The sequence below is a fragment of the Triticum urartu genome, chromosome 7A (genome assembly GCF_056163025.1).
Source record: "Triticum urartu cultivar PI428250 chromosome 7A, HENAU_Tu73, whole genome shotgun sequence".
In the NCBI taxonomy this organism is placed as follows: Eukaryota; Viridiplantae; Streptophyta; class Magnoliopsida; order Poales; family Poaceae; genus Triticum; species Triticum urartu.
The window spans coordinates 519,869,883-519,886,335 of record NC_141879.1 but is presented as its reverse complement, the minus strand read 5'-3'; the positions used below and the strand labels follow the sequence as shown (position 1 = coordinate 519,886,335).

At 45.4% G+C, this 16,453-nt stretch overlaps 1 protein-coding gene across 1 annotated transcript; it reads left to right on the top strand.

Annotated features, from left to right (window-relative positions):
- The first annotated feature begins 15,514 nt into the window (after nucleotides 1-15,514).
- LOC147960231 (uncharacterized) lies at nucleotides 15,515-16,165 on the top strand. The gene is made up of 2 exons (XM_087535440.1): nucleotides 15,515-15,996; nucleotides 16,028-16,165. The coding sequence occupies exons 1-2, from the start codon at nucleotides 15,541-15,543 to the stop codon at nucleotides 16,163-16,165; spliced, it is 594 nt and encodes a 197-aa protein (XP_087391566.1). The 5' UTR covers nucleotides 15,515-15,540.
- The last annotated feature ends 288 nt before the right edge of the window (nucleotides 16,166-16,453 follow it).

Sequence of the window (16,453 nt, the reverse complement as noted above, 5' to 3'; positions counted from 1 at the left end):
TTATGTTAAACAACCTCCTGGCTTTATCAATCCTAAGAAACCAAATCATGTTTACAAACTTCACAAAGCTCTTTATGGTCTTAAACAAGCTCCTAGAGCATGGTATAAATGCTTGACCAAGTTCCTTATTGCAAGTGGTTTTGAAATTGGTAAAATTGATTCTAAACTTTTTACTAACAGAGTTAATGGAGAACTATTTGTATGCCAAATTTATGTTGATGATATCATATTTGGTTCAACTAACCCTCTCTTTAGTGAAAAGTTTGGAAAGCTAATGTCAGAGAAGTTTGAGATGTCTATGATGAGTGAACTCAAATTCTTTCTCGATTTGCAAATCAAGCAAACTAAGGAAGGTACATTTGTCTCTCAAACGAAGTACACCAAGGACTTATTCAAGAAGTTCAATATGCAAGAGTGCAAAGGTATGTATACACCCATGCCCACTAGTGGACATAATGATTTGACCAAAGATGGTGAACCGGTTGATCAAAAGGTTTATCGCTCTATGATTGGTTCATTGCTATACCTATGTGCTTCACGTCCCGATATTATGCTAAGTGTGTGCATGTGTGCACGATATCAAGCTGCTCCTAAAGAATGTCATCTTAAGGCCGTGAAAAGGATAGTGAGATACTTAATTCATACACCAAACTTTGGCATTTGGTATCCTAAGAGGTCTTCTTTTGATCTTGTTGGCTATTCCGACTCGGATTATGCCGGAGACAAGGTTGATAGAAAGTCCACTTCGGGTACTTGTCAATTTCTTGGTAGATCTCTTGTGTCTTGGTCTTCTAAGAAACAAAACTCGGTATCCTTATCCACCGCCGAAGCGGAATACATTGCCGCTGGTTCATGTTGTGCTCAATTACTTTGGATGACCCAAACTCTTAAAGATTATGGGATTTATGTGAAACATGTTCCACTGCTTTGTGACAATGAAAGTGCTATCAAAATTGGTCATAATCCTGTACAACATTCTCGAACTAAGCATATTGAAGTTCGTCATCATTTCATTCGAGATCATGTTGCTAAGGGTGATATTAATCTTAAGCATGTTCGCATTGATAAGCAATTAGCGGATATATTCACTAAACCACTTGATGAGAAAGTGTTTTGCAGGTTGAGAGGAGAATTGAACATCATTGATGCTTCAAACGTGGAGTAGGAACTCCATTGGATACATGCAAGACATGAACTTTTGACTAATCCATGATATATCTCTTATGATGACTATCTTATGTCTTGGATATATTTGTACCTTGCATGTTGTCTAACCCATGTAGGTGCTTGGTTGAAACTAATTCCATGAGATTGCGACTCACTCACATCTTGAGCAATCTCTACATCACCAAGTCTCTACACAATGGTGGTTGAAGACAAGGAAGCACAAAACCGTTCAAACATATCCTTTGACAAATTCTATGTTGAGCTTCATGACTGTCATTTTTGGATACACAAGTGCTCTTCCTTGCAAGAACTAACCCATGTAGGTAGATGAACTCAAACTCCAAGTGGTGCTCCAAATTCTTGATGGGCTACATCAACCATGAGCACCCACACAAGTTCAACTACATGAGCAAGAACCACTCCACCACCCAAGGTATGTTATTCCATCTTAGAGAAGCTTTACTCCAAGACATGAGTCAAAGCAACTCAACAAGATGTGAATACATCAAGATGCTTAAACGAAAAATGGTAACCCCATTTTGAGCTTAAACGATGAGTATGACCTATGATCAAGTGCTCTCACTTGACTCCTAAGTCAATATACTCTAACATAGGTGACTATGTCACCGCCCAACTCTAGATGAAGTTCTCTTGTGCTCCTTTCTGTGTTATTGCATTTGTCTCATGCTTGTTTATTTGTTTCCTTCTACTTCATCTAGATCTTTCAGTTTCTTTCCTTTTTTGATTTTTTTATTCCTTGCAAATCCTTCAGGTAATTCATTGCAAATCTTTGTGAGATCCTATTTGACCAGTGAGCTGAGGTGACAAGTGTTTTTCTCTGTAATGAACTCGATTTCACCGAATTGTAATTTTCGGTTCAACCGAATTCCTTCGGTACCACCGAAACATACCACTTGGTGCCACCGATTTAGCAACAGGAAAAACAGTTTGTCACATATTCTATATTTCTTTTGATCCAGCTCCACTCAATGAATCTTGTCCTCTGCAAGCATCCCAATTTTATCCATTGCTTTGTGCTGAATCTCAAGGACCAAACCTATATGACGGATTCCATAAAACCCTTCTTGGAAATTGATGTCAAAGGGGGAGAGAGAGATCACATCAAAGCTTGTGGGAGAGAGAGAACACACTAAAGGGGGAGAGAAAGTCTCAAGGATCCCAGATGTCCCAGATAAAGTATTAAGGGGGAGAAAGAGATCTCTAGGGGGAGAGACAATACTCTAGGATCCCAGATGCTTGATGTTCAAGAGGAGAGATGTCACATGTCTTTTTAGGGGGAAAGACATGTTCATTTGTATCTTTCAGCTCTGATTTTCTGTTCCCTATCTTCTCCCAATATCCCATGTAAGATTCCGGGGGAGCAAGACACCTATGGGAAAGAAATCAGTCAAATTCATTGCATATCTTTACTCTTGGGGACATGTTGAATTCAATGTAGTACCTAGTACTTACTCTCTACATGTCATCCCAGTCTTGGTATTCTTGTGGTTTCTTTAGTTTGCTCTGGCTAGTGGATGTACCTGTGTTATCTAACCTTGTTTGTGCAGGTTCATTCCATCCTAAGCCAACCAAAGACTACAAGGTAAGTGTATGCATCAAAATCATGAGTATGAGGAGTTCTTGCTTATGTACATACTGTTTGCAAGAAGGACTCATGAGCATGAAGGTATTTTCCTTAACAATCTTTTGCTCTGATGCATATGGCCAAGATACATGTAACACATTGCCCACTTTGTCATGGTTATGCTCTCACATGCCTCTATATTTCATATTCACATGAGTGCATACATGTAGGGGGAGCCTATGCTTGTTACATGTCCTTCCAAAGCTTTACTTGCTGTTCTTTATATCTTTATCTAAAGCTTTGATGTATGTTGCCATCAATTACCAAAAAGGGGGAGATTGAAAGCACAAGTGCTCCCTAGGTGGTTTTGGTAATTAATGACAACATATCTTTTGTTGGACTAATACTTTTATCTAGTATATTTCAGATAAGTTCAACAATAGAGTGGCATGGACTAAAGGGTGTGGGAACTCCTTCAAGATGCTAAGGATAAAGGATTGGCTAAAGCTTCAAGCTCAGGACTCTTCATTTTACACTTTTAGTGATCCAAGATCACACTGAGTCCATAGGAAAAGCCAATACTATCAAGGAGGGATGAGGTGTTGATAATGAGCCTCTTGCTCAAAGTGCTTAATGATATGCTCCAAAATCCTCAGCTACTTTCCCACTTCCACATATGACCTAAACCCAAAGCCAAACTCGGACCTACCGATTCTTTCTATCTGGCGCCACCGAGTTTCACTTGTCACTTAGCCACTGCCAAACCCTAATCAATTCGGTCTCACCGAGATGGGCTTGCAAACTCTCTGTTACCTGTTGCAATATCATCGGTCCCACCGAGATATGCAATCGGTCCCACCGAGTTTGCTTGGCCAACTCTCTGTTTCGCTTATTACCCAAATCGGTCCCACCGAGTTTGAGTAATCGGTCAAACCGAGTTTTGGATTTTCCCTAACCCTAGCACATCGGTCCCACCGAGTTGTTCCAGTCGGTCCCACCGAGAATCACTAACGGTCACTAGGTTTACTATTCCGGTCCGACCGAGTTTTCTGATTCGGTCCCACCGAGATTGGTAAATTGTGTGTAACGGTTGGATTTCGTGTGGAGGCTATAAATACCCCTCCACCTCCTCTTCATTCGAGAGAGAGAGCCATCAGACTAAGCCTGCACTTCCAGCATCCTATTTCTGAGAGAGAACTACCTACTCATGTGTTGAGATCAAGATATTCCATTCCTACCATATGAATCTTGATCTCTAGCCTTCCCCAAGTTGCTTTCCACTCAAATCTTCTTTCCACCAGATCCAAATCCTATGAGAGAGAGTTGAGTGTTGGGGAGACTATCATTTGAAGCACAAGAGCAAGGAGTTCATCATCAACACACCATTTGTTACTTCTTGGGGAGTGGTGTCTCCTAGATTGGCTAGGTGTCACTTGGGAGCCTCCGACAAGATTGTGGAGTTGAACCAAGGAGTTTGTAAGGGCAAGGAGATCGCCTACTTCGTGAAGATCTACCGCTAGTGAGGCAAGTCCTTCGTGGGCGATGGCCATGGTGGGATAGACAAGGTTGCTTCTTCGTGGACCCTTCGTGGGTGGTTGCTTCTTCGTGGACCCTTCGTGGGTGGAGCCCTCCGTGGACTCGCGCAACCATTACCCTTTGTTGGTGGAGCCCTCCATGGACTCGCGCAACCGTTACCCTTCGTGGGTTGAAGTCTCCATCAACGTGGATGTAGGATAGCACCACCTATCCGAACCACGGGAAAAACATCCATGTCTCCAATTGCGTTTGAATTCTTCAAATCCTTCCCTTATATTCTTGCAAGTTGCATGCTTTACTTTCCGCTGCCTATACACTCTTTGCATACTTGCTTGATATGTATTGTTGAAATTGTGCCTAAAACTCCACTTCAACCGAAAAAGCTTAAAAATTGCAACTTTAGCATTAAGTGTCTAATCACCCCCCCTCTAGACACACCTACTTCTAGATCCTACAGTGATTGAAAGGATTTCACCCGCCGAAAGCGGGTTGCATGAAGCTTTTTATGAGTCTGCTGAAAGGCTTTGAGATACGTGAAATAGTGTATGTTTTTTGATAGTGCCGCACATGTTAGGTGTGCCCTATGCAGATAGTAACCCCTGAGACTCTGGTTGCCATCGAAAACGGCGGCAAACAGAGGATCATATTCCCAGGTAATAACCAGACCGCCTTTATGTGCAGGTGGCTGAAGGTCCGATGACTAGCCGGACTAATGAGTTTGCCGAGCTAAAGCGACAGCTTGATGCGGCAGATGCCATCATTGTGCTTGTCAACAAGCGGCTTGACGAGGCACAGGGTAAGTGATTTCTCCGCTGATAAACACATAGTAAGAGGAGCATGATGCCAGTATCTTTAATATGTTGTGGCTGCAGATGGAGCTGCCACCGTGGAGACCCTTCGGGCGGAACTTGCCCGAGCCAAGGAACAAGCAAGGAATAGCGATGCGGCCGCTCTAAAGGCGGTCGAAGAGCTGAGGGCCGAATAGGCCGCGCATTGCTAGAGCAAGGAAAGAATAGCCAAGATGGTCGTTGAGTTGAAAGATGCCGCTGACCGTTACCAGCTTCTTGAAAAAGAAAGCCGAGCGAAGGCGACAGACCTGGAGAAGGCCATGGTAGCAGCCAAGGAAGCCCACTCCAAAATCAGAGCGACGAAGGAGGAGCTGCGTCAAGCTGCAGATATTGCGGTTGGGAAGCCCTTTTTGTTGCGGACTAAGTTCGGAGATTCGAAGTATGCTCCTCTTGATCAACTATGGAGTTCTGCAGACGCATATGTGGATTTGGCAGCAAGTGTCCGAGTTCTTTAAGGATCAAAAAGATCGTGAAGTAGAAAAGCTGTTCTGGTCACAGTTCCATGCTCCAGTGCGTCCGCTGCTGTTGAATGAACGAATGGCTGAGTGGGCCGAACTCCATAGGTTGTCCGGACTTGCCATGAGGTCTGTTGTGGATCATCTGTGGCCGGAAGGCCCAAGGCCGAGTAGTTACTTTAGTTTAGTGCAATAATTCCTTGGTGCTGTGCCGCATATTGACGCTATGAAGAGGTCGGCGTGCATAGAGGGTGCGCGGATGACACTTGCCCGTGTCAAGACATACTGGGCAGAGATGGAGGCCACCACTATTGCAACACAGGGTTCGGCGCTGGGCCGAGTAGCTGCCGAGCACTACTTTGAAGAGGTCCTTGAAGGCGCTCGTTCGATAGAGGCGCAGTGCTCGAAGAATATTATGTTCTAGTGACATGTATTCCTATTGTAAAAACAGTATTTTATTGAATTATGAAGGTTGTGTTTATACTTTTGCCTGAAAGTATTATGATGCTTCCTGTGCGGCCGTTTATGTATATATATGTATATAACCTGAAGGATTGCAGTCGTCGGCTTCAGCCCCCATGCATATAATGCGGGGGTGTTCGCAAAAAACGTGTATTCACACTTGATCCAACATCTTGGTCCATGAAGGAGGTGGTAGCGCAGCGAACGAGGCAATCGGACTATATTGCTTTAACACTTTCACTTAGTCATACGAGTTTGACGGTGGGACTACTATATAGCCCCTGGTACTTCCGCGCTCGTCTGAATACGGGGCGCGTACGTACATGACCGGGAAACGGCCCTTCATTAATGCAGAGGAATCCCGAAGATTCTGCTAACTCATCGAGTGGTTGACCAGTCTCGCGCTTTATCATGACAGTCAATTTTTGGCTTTCTCTACTGAGGTGCTCATCCGGATGAACCAGGGCACAATCGCAGTAGTTCTCCCGGTGCCGCCTTAGCCGATAGAGCGGAACGTAAGGTAGCAAAACACGGGAGCCGGGCAAACCCAACATTTGACCAAAGACATGATTCGGAGCTGATGCATATAAGGCCAAACTCGCGACGCCGAACACTCCCTAAAGTATTCGGTCTTTATAATATATGCCGGGCTGAACAATGCCCTTAATAATAAACCCCGAGTGTCCAGGTACGTGCAATATCCTGACGTGGCCACATGCCAATAACGTCAGCATCCTTCTCGGTTCTATTGAGTATCCGAAGGATGTGAACAACAAGAGACAGTAAAAAAAGGTTTACGCAGGGTCTTAATCTGAAAAGAAACCTTTGAGCGGGTCCCTGCTGCACGTCTGCGCCTGTGTCTTCATTGTGCCGTGTCCTGGACGGGTATAGCACGATTGTCATCTATAAAAAATAAGAACTTAGGTAAAAGTTGTCGTGCCAGAAAAGTGGTTATTATCAATAAACCATTGAAATTCAAGGTAAGTCAAGTTGAGCCGAACTAGCCCTGATTACATGCGGGAAGCCCCTGGTACCGTCGATGAGGGTTTAACCATCAAACCAATCTCATGTATATGTAGTGATGCGCCGGACTCGTCTAACCGTGTCCGTGGTCTTGATGACCTGTCATTTATTCTGGTTGGTGAGGCCGTCTAGTGCTCGGCTGTTAATGCCGCCGCACATTCTTCCGCGCGTAGAGAACGCTCAATATTTCCACTAACTGTGATGGTGCCGCGTGGACCGGGCATCTTAAGCTTGAGAGAAGCGTAATGCGGTACTGCATTAAGACGAGCGGAAGCCGCTCTTCCGAGTAGTGTTTGATAGCCACTTCGGAATGGAGTGATGTAGAAAGTTAACTTTTCACTTCGGAAGTTGTTGGGAGAAACGAATACAACCTCTAGGAATAGAGAGCCCGTACAGCGGGCCTCTGGGCCTGGTATTACTCCCTTGAAGGTAGTATTACTGTGGCTTATTTTTGTCAGGTCTATCCCCATTTTGCGGACCGTGTCCTGATATATCAGATTTAGACCACTGCCACCGTCCATAAGGACTCGTGTCAGGTGGTATCCGTTTATTATTGGGTCTAACACCAAGGCAGCCAATCCTTCATGCCGGATGCTTGTCGCGTGATCCCCGCGATCAAAAGTGATCGGGCAGGCCAACCAGGGGTTGAACTTAGGGGTGACGGGCTCTATGGCGCGTATGTCTCGGAGTGCATGTTTGCTTCTCCTCTTCGTCACGTGGATCATGTTTACTATTTTAACCTTTGGTAGGAATTTTTTCTGTCCTCCAGTGCTTTGCTGGCGAGGTTCGTCCTCGTCTTCGCTTGGTGTCTCCCCCCTTGTGTTCAGTGTTTAGCTTACCGGCCTGCTTGAAGACCCAACATTCTCTGTGGGTGTGATTTGCAGGTTTGTCGGGGGTGCCATGAATCTGACATAGTTTGTCACGAATCTTGTTTAGGCTAGACGGTCCATCTCTGCTGCCTTTGAAAGGCTTTTTCCGCTGACCTGGCCGAGAGCCTCTGAATCCGGTGTTGACCGCCGTATTATCTGGGTTGTCTTCTTTATTTCGACGCTTGTTTTTACTACGTCGTGGTTTTCCATTGCCATCCCTGACTTCGGATGTGCTTGGGTCGCTGGTGCTACTGCGGGCTAACCGGCTATCTTCGCCCGCGCAAAAGCGGGTCATGAGGCATGTCGGGGCTGCCATTGTTCTCGGTTTTTCTTGGCCGAGGTGTCTGGCGAGCTATTCGTCTCGGACGCTGTGCTTGAAAGCTGCTAAGGCTTCGGCGTCCGGACAGTCGACGATTTGGTTCTTCTTAGTGAGAAACCTGTTCCAAAGCTTTTGGGCTGACTCTTCGGGCTGTTGAATTATATGACTTAAATCGTCTGCATCCGGAGGTCGGACATAGGTCCCTTGAAAATTAGCCCGAAAAGCATCCTCGAGCTCCTCCCAACTTCCAATTGATTTTTCGGGGAGGCTTTTCAGCCAGTGCCGAGCTGGTCCTTTAAGCTTGAGGGGCAAGTATTTGATGGCATGGAGATCGTCTCCACGAGCCATATGGATGTGGAGGATAAAGTCCTCAATCCAGACCCCAGGGTCTGTGGTCCCGTCGTATGCCTCTATGTTCACTGGTTTGAATCCTTCTGGGAATTCGTGATCCAGCACGTCATCGGTGAAACATAGGGGGTGTGCGGCACCCCTGTATTTGGATGTATCATGGCGTTCGGACGGTTGTAGTATTCGATTTTGATTTTGTGCCGGAGCGCGCTTCCTAGATCCATAGATGGATCTGGTCATACTGGATTTTTGGCGCAAGTCCTCACATAGATCGTGTGTTGACTTATGTGCGACCTTGTTAGCCGCTCTATCGCGGTCACACGGTGGTTGATCTGGCCGGTTGGGCATTTTATTTTTCGGCTGTATGGGCTCTAAGGCCTCGTCGTTGAATTCGGGTAATAGCTTACGCTTTGGATAGCTCTTTGTGTGGTAACCTCCACCATACTTTTCTTCGTTGTCGAGCACTTTGTTCCACCTGCTGTTGAGCGTATTCTGTTCGGCCTTAAGCCTTTGCTTCTGCTTCTTTAGACTCCTTGCTGTGGCAATAAGCCTTCTGCGGAGGTTCTCTTGCTCCAAGTTCGTTTCCCGGATGATGTGTGCATCTTTGTCCGGACTGTTTACCTCCCCAGAAGGGGTTTGACGAGGTTTATCCTTGGCATCGCCGTGTTCGGACGTCGGATCCGTACTGTGTTCGCCGTTTGCAGCTTCATTCTGCTTTGCCGTCGGGGCAATGTGGTCGTCGTTTCCTCTGGAGTCGACTGGAGTGTTATTTTCTCTTGCGCTATTATCGTTGTTTTTGCCGAGGCAGGATTTGGAGCGGCGCCTACGCCGATGCTTTGTATGCTTCTTGGAGGGGTCGTCCTCCGCTGTCTCCTCCCGTTCCTCGTCATCGTTTTCTTTGGGTGTATCCACCATATATATGTCATGTGATGAAGTGGCTGTCCAGTGCCCTGTGGGCACTAGTTCCTGTTCCTCTCCTGCATCCTCGTCCATGCCATCGATGTCTGCGGAGTCGAAATCGAGCCTGTCGGTTAAATCATCGACAAAGGCTACTAAGTGGGTGGTGGGTGGGCAGCAAATTTCTTCGTCGTCTGCATCCCATTCTAGCCGGACATAGTTCGGCCAAGGTTCTCCTGACAAGGAGAGAGACTTTAATGAATTTAGCACATCGTCGAAAGGCGACTGCTGAAAGATATCCGCGGAGATGAACTCCATGATCGGCGTCCAATCGGATTCTATAGGCACGGATGCAGGAGGCTCGGAGTCCGTGGCCGGAGACGATTCCAGTGGTTCAGCAACACGACTCTCGTAAGGGGTGAAGTCAGTATCCGGCTCCATCGCCACTGAGAGTGCGGCCTCCATGGCGGGGTCCATCCCTCCGTCGTCGGATGGCGCAATTTGCTCCGGATTGAAGGCCGGAGTAGTTGCAGATGCGATCTCCCGAACACTGTCCGACGGCAGAGTTACGTCATGCTCGTCATGATTGTGCGGCGCACCTGACATGGGCTCGAACCCATCGAAGATTAAGTCTCCGTGGATGTCGGCAGTATAGTTTAAGTTTCCGAATCTGACCTGATGGCCAGGGGCGTAGCTCTCGATCTGCTCCAGATGGCCAAGCGAATTGGCCCGCAGTGCGAGGCGCCGAATACGAAGATCTGTGCGGGGAGGAAAACCTCACCCTGGACCACATCATTACCGATGATCGAAGGGGGCATCGAGCCTTATGGTGACGGGACAGTGGAACTCTCAATGAAAGCACCAATCTCGATGTCAAAACCGGCGGATCTCGGGTAGGGGGTCCCGAACTGTGCGTCTAAGGCGGATGGTAACAGGAGGCAGGGGACACGATGTTTACCCAGGTTCGGGCCCTCTTGATGGAGGTAATACCCTACATCCTGCTTGATTGTTCTTGATGATATGAGTATTACAAGAGTTGATCTACCACGAGATTGTAGAGGCTTAACCCTATAAGCTAGCCTATGGTATGATTGTATGTTGTCCTATGGACTAAACCCTCCGGTTTATATAGACACTGGAGGGGGCTAGGGTTACACAAAGTCGGTTACAAGGGAGGAGATCTACGTATCCGTATTGCCAAGCTTGCCTTCCACGCCAAGGAAAGTCCCATCCGGACACGGGACGAAGTCTTCAATCTTGTATCTTTATAGTCCAACAGTCCGGCTGTCCGGAGACCCCTAATCCAGGACTCCCTCACTCCCGGTCACCACGATCATACCACATTCGATCTAGCAACAACAAGCTAGACATGACACCTCTGCCAGAGCCACCGTGTAGCACGTGCCGGTAGCAAGAATGACTTGACGCTTCCGCATGAGACCTTGTGTGTAGCATCCGCCGACAGCGCATCCGCCGGAGGCTTCACCTCTCCATGACAAGCACCGCCCAACAACTCCGAAACTGGTGCATGTGTCACCTGCCGAGCTGCACCGAACCTGACCTGTTGGTGGAAGAGGCGTCCCATGTCGTGCTAGCGTCATCGAGGCCTTCACCACTGCGAGGCCCGACCCCCACCACGGAGGCCTCCACCATCAAAGAAGTCGGGCCACCGCCCCATCACCCAACTCCCGCAGTGCCATCAGACAATGCCATAGCGAGCAAGAATGCGGCCAGAATGCCGCCACCAGACAGGTTGTAGGCTATTGAGCTGCCACGCAACAACAACCACCTCTCCGCCGCAAGTCGTTGTAGATCTTGCTCTAAAGGCCCGTTGGCCCGAAGAAAATGAGGCCACCGCCACCTTGGAACCGCCACCGCTGGTCCCTCCAACCGGAGAAAATCCAGAGACTATGCCCTCGAGAGGGGACTCCGACACAGAAGCATCACCATTGCTCTATCCCGATGCGATCATTGTTTTCCCCTGGAGTTGTCTCGACCACCAGATCCAGACTTGCCTATCTAGATTGCTGTCGGACAAGATCGACCCGAAGGAGGCCTCGCGGCCACTGGAGGTAGCCCACCGCCAATGCCATAGCTGATCCCGCCGCCGTATTGGCCGCCATCCCCTCGGGCGCCCATGAAGCGTTCACCACGCCTCCTCCATGGATCTGGGCAGCAACCCATCCCTGAAGAGGAGGGCTGTGGGGAAGCACACAAGTACATGTACACACAGCCGCGAACACCACCGCCCTCCCACCGCCACTGGGCCTAGTGACACGGGTGGAGGAGCACCCCTCAGTCCACCCGTCAATCGATCATCCCACTCAAGGACTATATATTGGCACCACGGTGCCAGGGAGCCCGCTACCACCGGATCTACACGGGCTTAGCCCGGCCAAGTCCAAAGGGCATGCGTATCCTGTCCCGCCAGCAAATGTTCACGCGGTATATACAGGTTTGTCTTAATCTATCTACTAGCAAAAGAGCCCGTGCGTTGCAACGGGAGAGAAAATATAACACACGCTCTTAAATCAACAACCATCACTCAAGACCACAATAGGTCCATCTCCTTTATTTTTGTGAGGCATCATATTTGTGTTGCCGCTTATACTCCTTCTCACCCTCGCCGGTGATGGCTTCGGTGTTCACACAAAACAACAAAAAACGTGTGTTGAATATGGTTAATCCTAAGACGTCTCTCTCTCTCGTTCGCTTTCTCACACTCTCGCGATGAGAAATCTGTTGTTTTCCCCTGCGACATTTTTCAGAGGTATGCATGTGTATTTATCAATGTTTTCTTTTCCATATATGGTTATAGTGGGGTGTTTATTTGTAATCTGGATCGCCGCCGGTATGGAAAAAAACGGAGCTTGCGCTATAATTTATAAGTTTTCTTTCATAACAATATTTTAAAAATATTTAACAGGTAAAATTAACATCATATTTAGATTCTACACATTTTTCTAATAAAATTTCATATATAATATGTTAAAATCGAAGTTACGGTTTAAAAGATATAGATAATTTAGAAAATTATTTGGTTTGACTCAAATATATTCTAAAATAATATTTAAAAATACTTAACAGGTAAAAATAATCTCATATTCATATTCTACATATTTTTCTAATCAAATTTCATATGTAACATGTTCAAATCGGAGTTACGGTTTAAAAGATATGGATGCTTTAAAAAGCATTTGTTTGACTTAAATATGATCCGCGGATGAATTACCTAAAACATTAGGGGGGTTTTCAGAAAATGTAAAATAACGGTTCAGGTATGACTTAAATCCGGACGGCGGGTTGATTTCAAGAAAAGACAGGAACTTTTGTGTAAAATACGAAAATAATGATTCGTTTTAACTTAAAACAGGACTGCGGGTTGAATTTCTCTAAAATAGAGAGACTTTTCTGAAAAATACCATGACGGACGAAAGAAACCCAATTTGCTTTATTATTAGGTAAAGATAAAGATTATATATACTTATAAAACAATAGGCAAACAAGCCATCATGTTTGTCCACACATATTAAATTACCTTACCCGTTAACTTTAGATATATACAGCTAAGTTTTAAAAATGTATACATTACATACAAAATAATATAGCCATGCACAAAAAAGTCAGCACGTCACACACAAATAGATATATGTTCTGGCAAAAGCCAAACACGATGGACTAGTAAATAAACTGGAGCAGTCCGGTTAAGTTAAAAAAAAGTGGAGCAGTCCGGTTGGCATACGCTCCTAGGCAAGAGCGTGGCCTGGTACAGTCCGTTTCATATTAGCACCAAAAGGGCAAGAAATGACATCATGGCTCATGTCATTTTTTTTACCGCCTCATGGCTCATGTCATCAATCAATGTGAAGGTTTGTCATGTTTTCATGATTATTAAGCTGGGGTTTAACCCACAACAATTGATACGTATATTCATTCTCTTCTTTTTTGCCGGGAAAGTATATTCATTCTCATGTCCTCCTATATCATAGGGACACAAGAAGCTACAAATTGATTGATACATATGAGTTATATCAGAAGGAAAATAAAGTCAACATTTTTTTTTGCAAAAAAATATAGGAAAAGGAAAAATAGAGTCAACTTACTTTTACAAGAAAAGCTACAGAAAAAGGAAAAATTGAGTCAACTTTTTTTTCCAGAAAATTGCCAGTTGCCGCATGGAAATCTGATTGGACAATTAATTCGAGAGGTATACGGCTCAGCCAAGAAAACGAGCCCATATTAGATATGCAACCCAACGCACCACCGACCATATACATGACACACCTCAAGAAATAATAAAGCCAAATCATTGTGTATATACACGCTAGAATTATTTTTCTTTCTGAACTACTAACAAAGACACCTGCAATTTTTTTTACTAACCAACATGCATCCTATCACGATGCATCATATCAAAGAGTTGAGAAATGCAAGATTTAGCAGATACTAGCGGAGTACAGAGTGCCCCAAAGAGACGGAGAAGCCGCACTATATCGGGAGAAATCAAAGAGTACGTAGATGTTAATGGGCATTTATAATGTAGTCAGGACACCGAGACAGAACAGTCGAAAGATCCATAAGCAATGTGGTATGTGTATATGTGAGTGTGCTATTCAAAATAGGTATAATAATGTTTTGGAGCAAAAAATTCATGCAAATATGTAATATGTTTGAGTTTAATTCATAGTGCAAAGTTCCTCCAACACTACTGGTGAAAACAAAAATGACAAAAGGAGAAAATCTGTAGAGTGAAAAAGGGGAATATTATAAATGCATTAACTCTTCAATTGTGACACACAGAAGTCGCGATCTCTCTTAATGATGTACTTTGGTAATAACTATGTCCTATATATTTCTTAAGAAAGAAGTAAATATTTAAAAGGGAATTAATGATAATATCAACTGCTAGTGCGGCAACTAACTGACCGGAAAAGAAATATATAAAATATATTATTTAATAAATTTAGCCGCGCAATTGCACTGGACATATATGAAATTATCCCCATGGAAAAGTAAAATACCGATTTAGCTTCCGAACAAATTGTATACTACGTCCATAAGTAGCTGAAAATTGAAATAGAATTTGGTAAAAGTAAAAAAGAAATTGTCCATATTGTTTTCATCTGAACTATATATAAGTGTACAAATAGATAAATTTGGAATGCAATTATACGGAAAGTAGCTATTAGAATTGTACCCAGAAAACAGTGTGGAGGCAAAAAGTAGCTATACTCATGTAGAAATCTATATGAAATCAAGCAATCAGATCTAAAGAAATAATAAAATGTGGAATATACTATAAGAATATTAAAAAGTAGTGCTTCCAACTAAAGACCAAAAACGCTTCTATAAATCTAATTAGGATTTTTCATGGAATATAATTTTGATATACTTCATCAATATATTGATGTATGGAAAAGCACATGCAAAGATGGATATAATTGAATAATAATTAGCATCAAAGCAATAATAATTAACCATGAAAGTAAGTAATAAATAAATAATAAATAATTGACTAAGAAGAATGTGTTTTGTCAAATTCCTAACATCAGCTGAGATTGCCAAGTAAAAGTGTTAAGTAAATACTTAAATACTAATGTTTATAATAATATAGCATAATATTCACATGGAAAATATTGATACATCATTTGACAAAAGACCCTATCTATATATTAAGTAGCATGTATCTTAATATGTTGAATCTAGCCGCGCAAATGCGTGGGTCACACTTCTAGTTTTGTTAATATAGCACCACCCTTAGCGATGATCCTAACTTTCCTTAGAGCATCTTCAACAGCCGGGCCAAAAGACGTGTGCGCGGTAAACTAGCTTTTTAGCGCGCGCGGGATATTTTCGCACGCTCCAGTGGTGGCGGAAAACTAGCGTGCGTAGGAAAAGGCGGCAGCTCGCGCGCTAGATTTGGCGCCCCGCGTCGGGCGCGCATATAAAATTGCAGGGCCCTCTGCCGCTCTCTCATCGCTCCCTCTATCGTTTTTTCTCCTCGCCGCCGACACGACACCACCGCGCCACCATGGCGCCTCGTCGCTGGGAAGCTTCGGGCTACCACGGCGTCCGCGTGCGTCCGTCCGGCACCTACTCCGCCGAGATTCGGTCGGGCGGGGGCATGCGCCTCCGCCTCAGAACCTTCGACACTGCCCAAGAGGGTGCCCTCGCGTACGACGCTGCGGCGTGGCGCCTCCGGCGGCCCCGTCAGGACATGAACTTCGCCGATGTGGCGACGCGGGAGCGGGCACAGGAGTTGGCGCCTTTCCCACGGCTTCTCACCGACGAGGATCGTCGCAAGAACCGGAGACGGGAGTGCCGTCTCAGCCTGGCCGAGATGGACGAGGAAGCCATGGCGTTATGGAGCCATCGCTTCGCGCAAGGCATCGTCAACGAGGAACAATTTTTCGCCGAGAGGAGGGCGGAAAGGGCGAAGAGGAGGGAGGAGCGAGCTGCCTATCGTGAGGACAAGCGAACGCGGAAGGCAGTCGCTAAATACAACATCGCGCTAGGAGATGCGTCCTCCTGGGACTTCGGCGACGAGCGGTTCCTTGACGCCTACGCTCAGACGTCGGAGAAGGACATCACCAAAGCAGAGTCCGAGTCAAAGAATGAAGAGTAGTAATAGTTTTTCGTTTTATTTTGTATCGTAGAAGCAGACTATGTGATGAACTATGAACTATTTATTGTAGGAGAAAACTATGAACTATCTACGCACTATTTTGTATCAATTATCTTCATATTTGTACCATTGAAACCAAATATGTATCAAATCGAGTTCACATAATAGAAAAAAATAGATGAAATATAGCACGCCTGCTGGAGCGGCTCGGGCGTGCTTTATTTTGCGGCGGCCGTTGAAGCCAGCGCACCGCTGCACGTAAAAGCTAGCTCACCCAGCGTTGTATTCTGACTTTTAACGCGCCGCGTGTTGCGCGGCT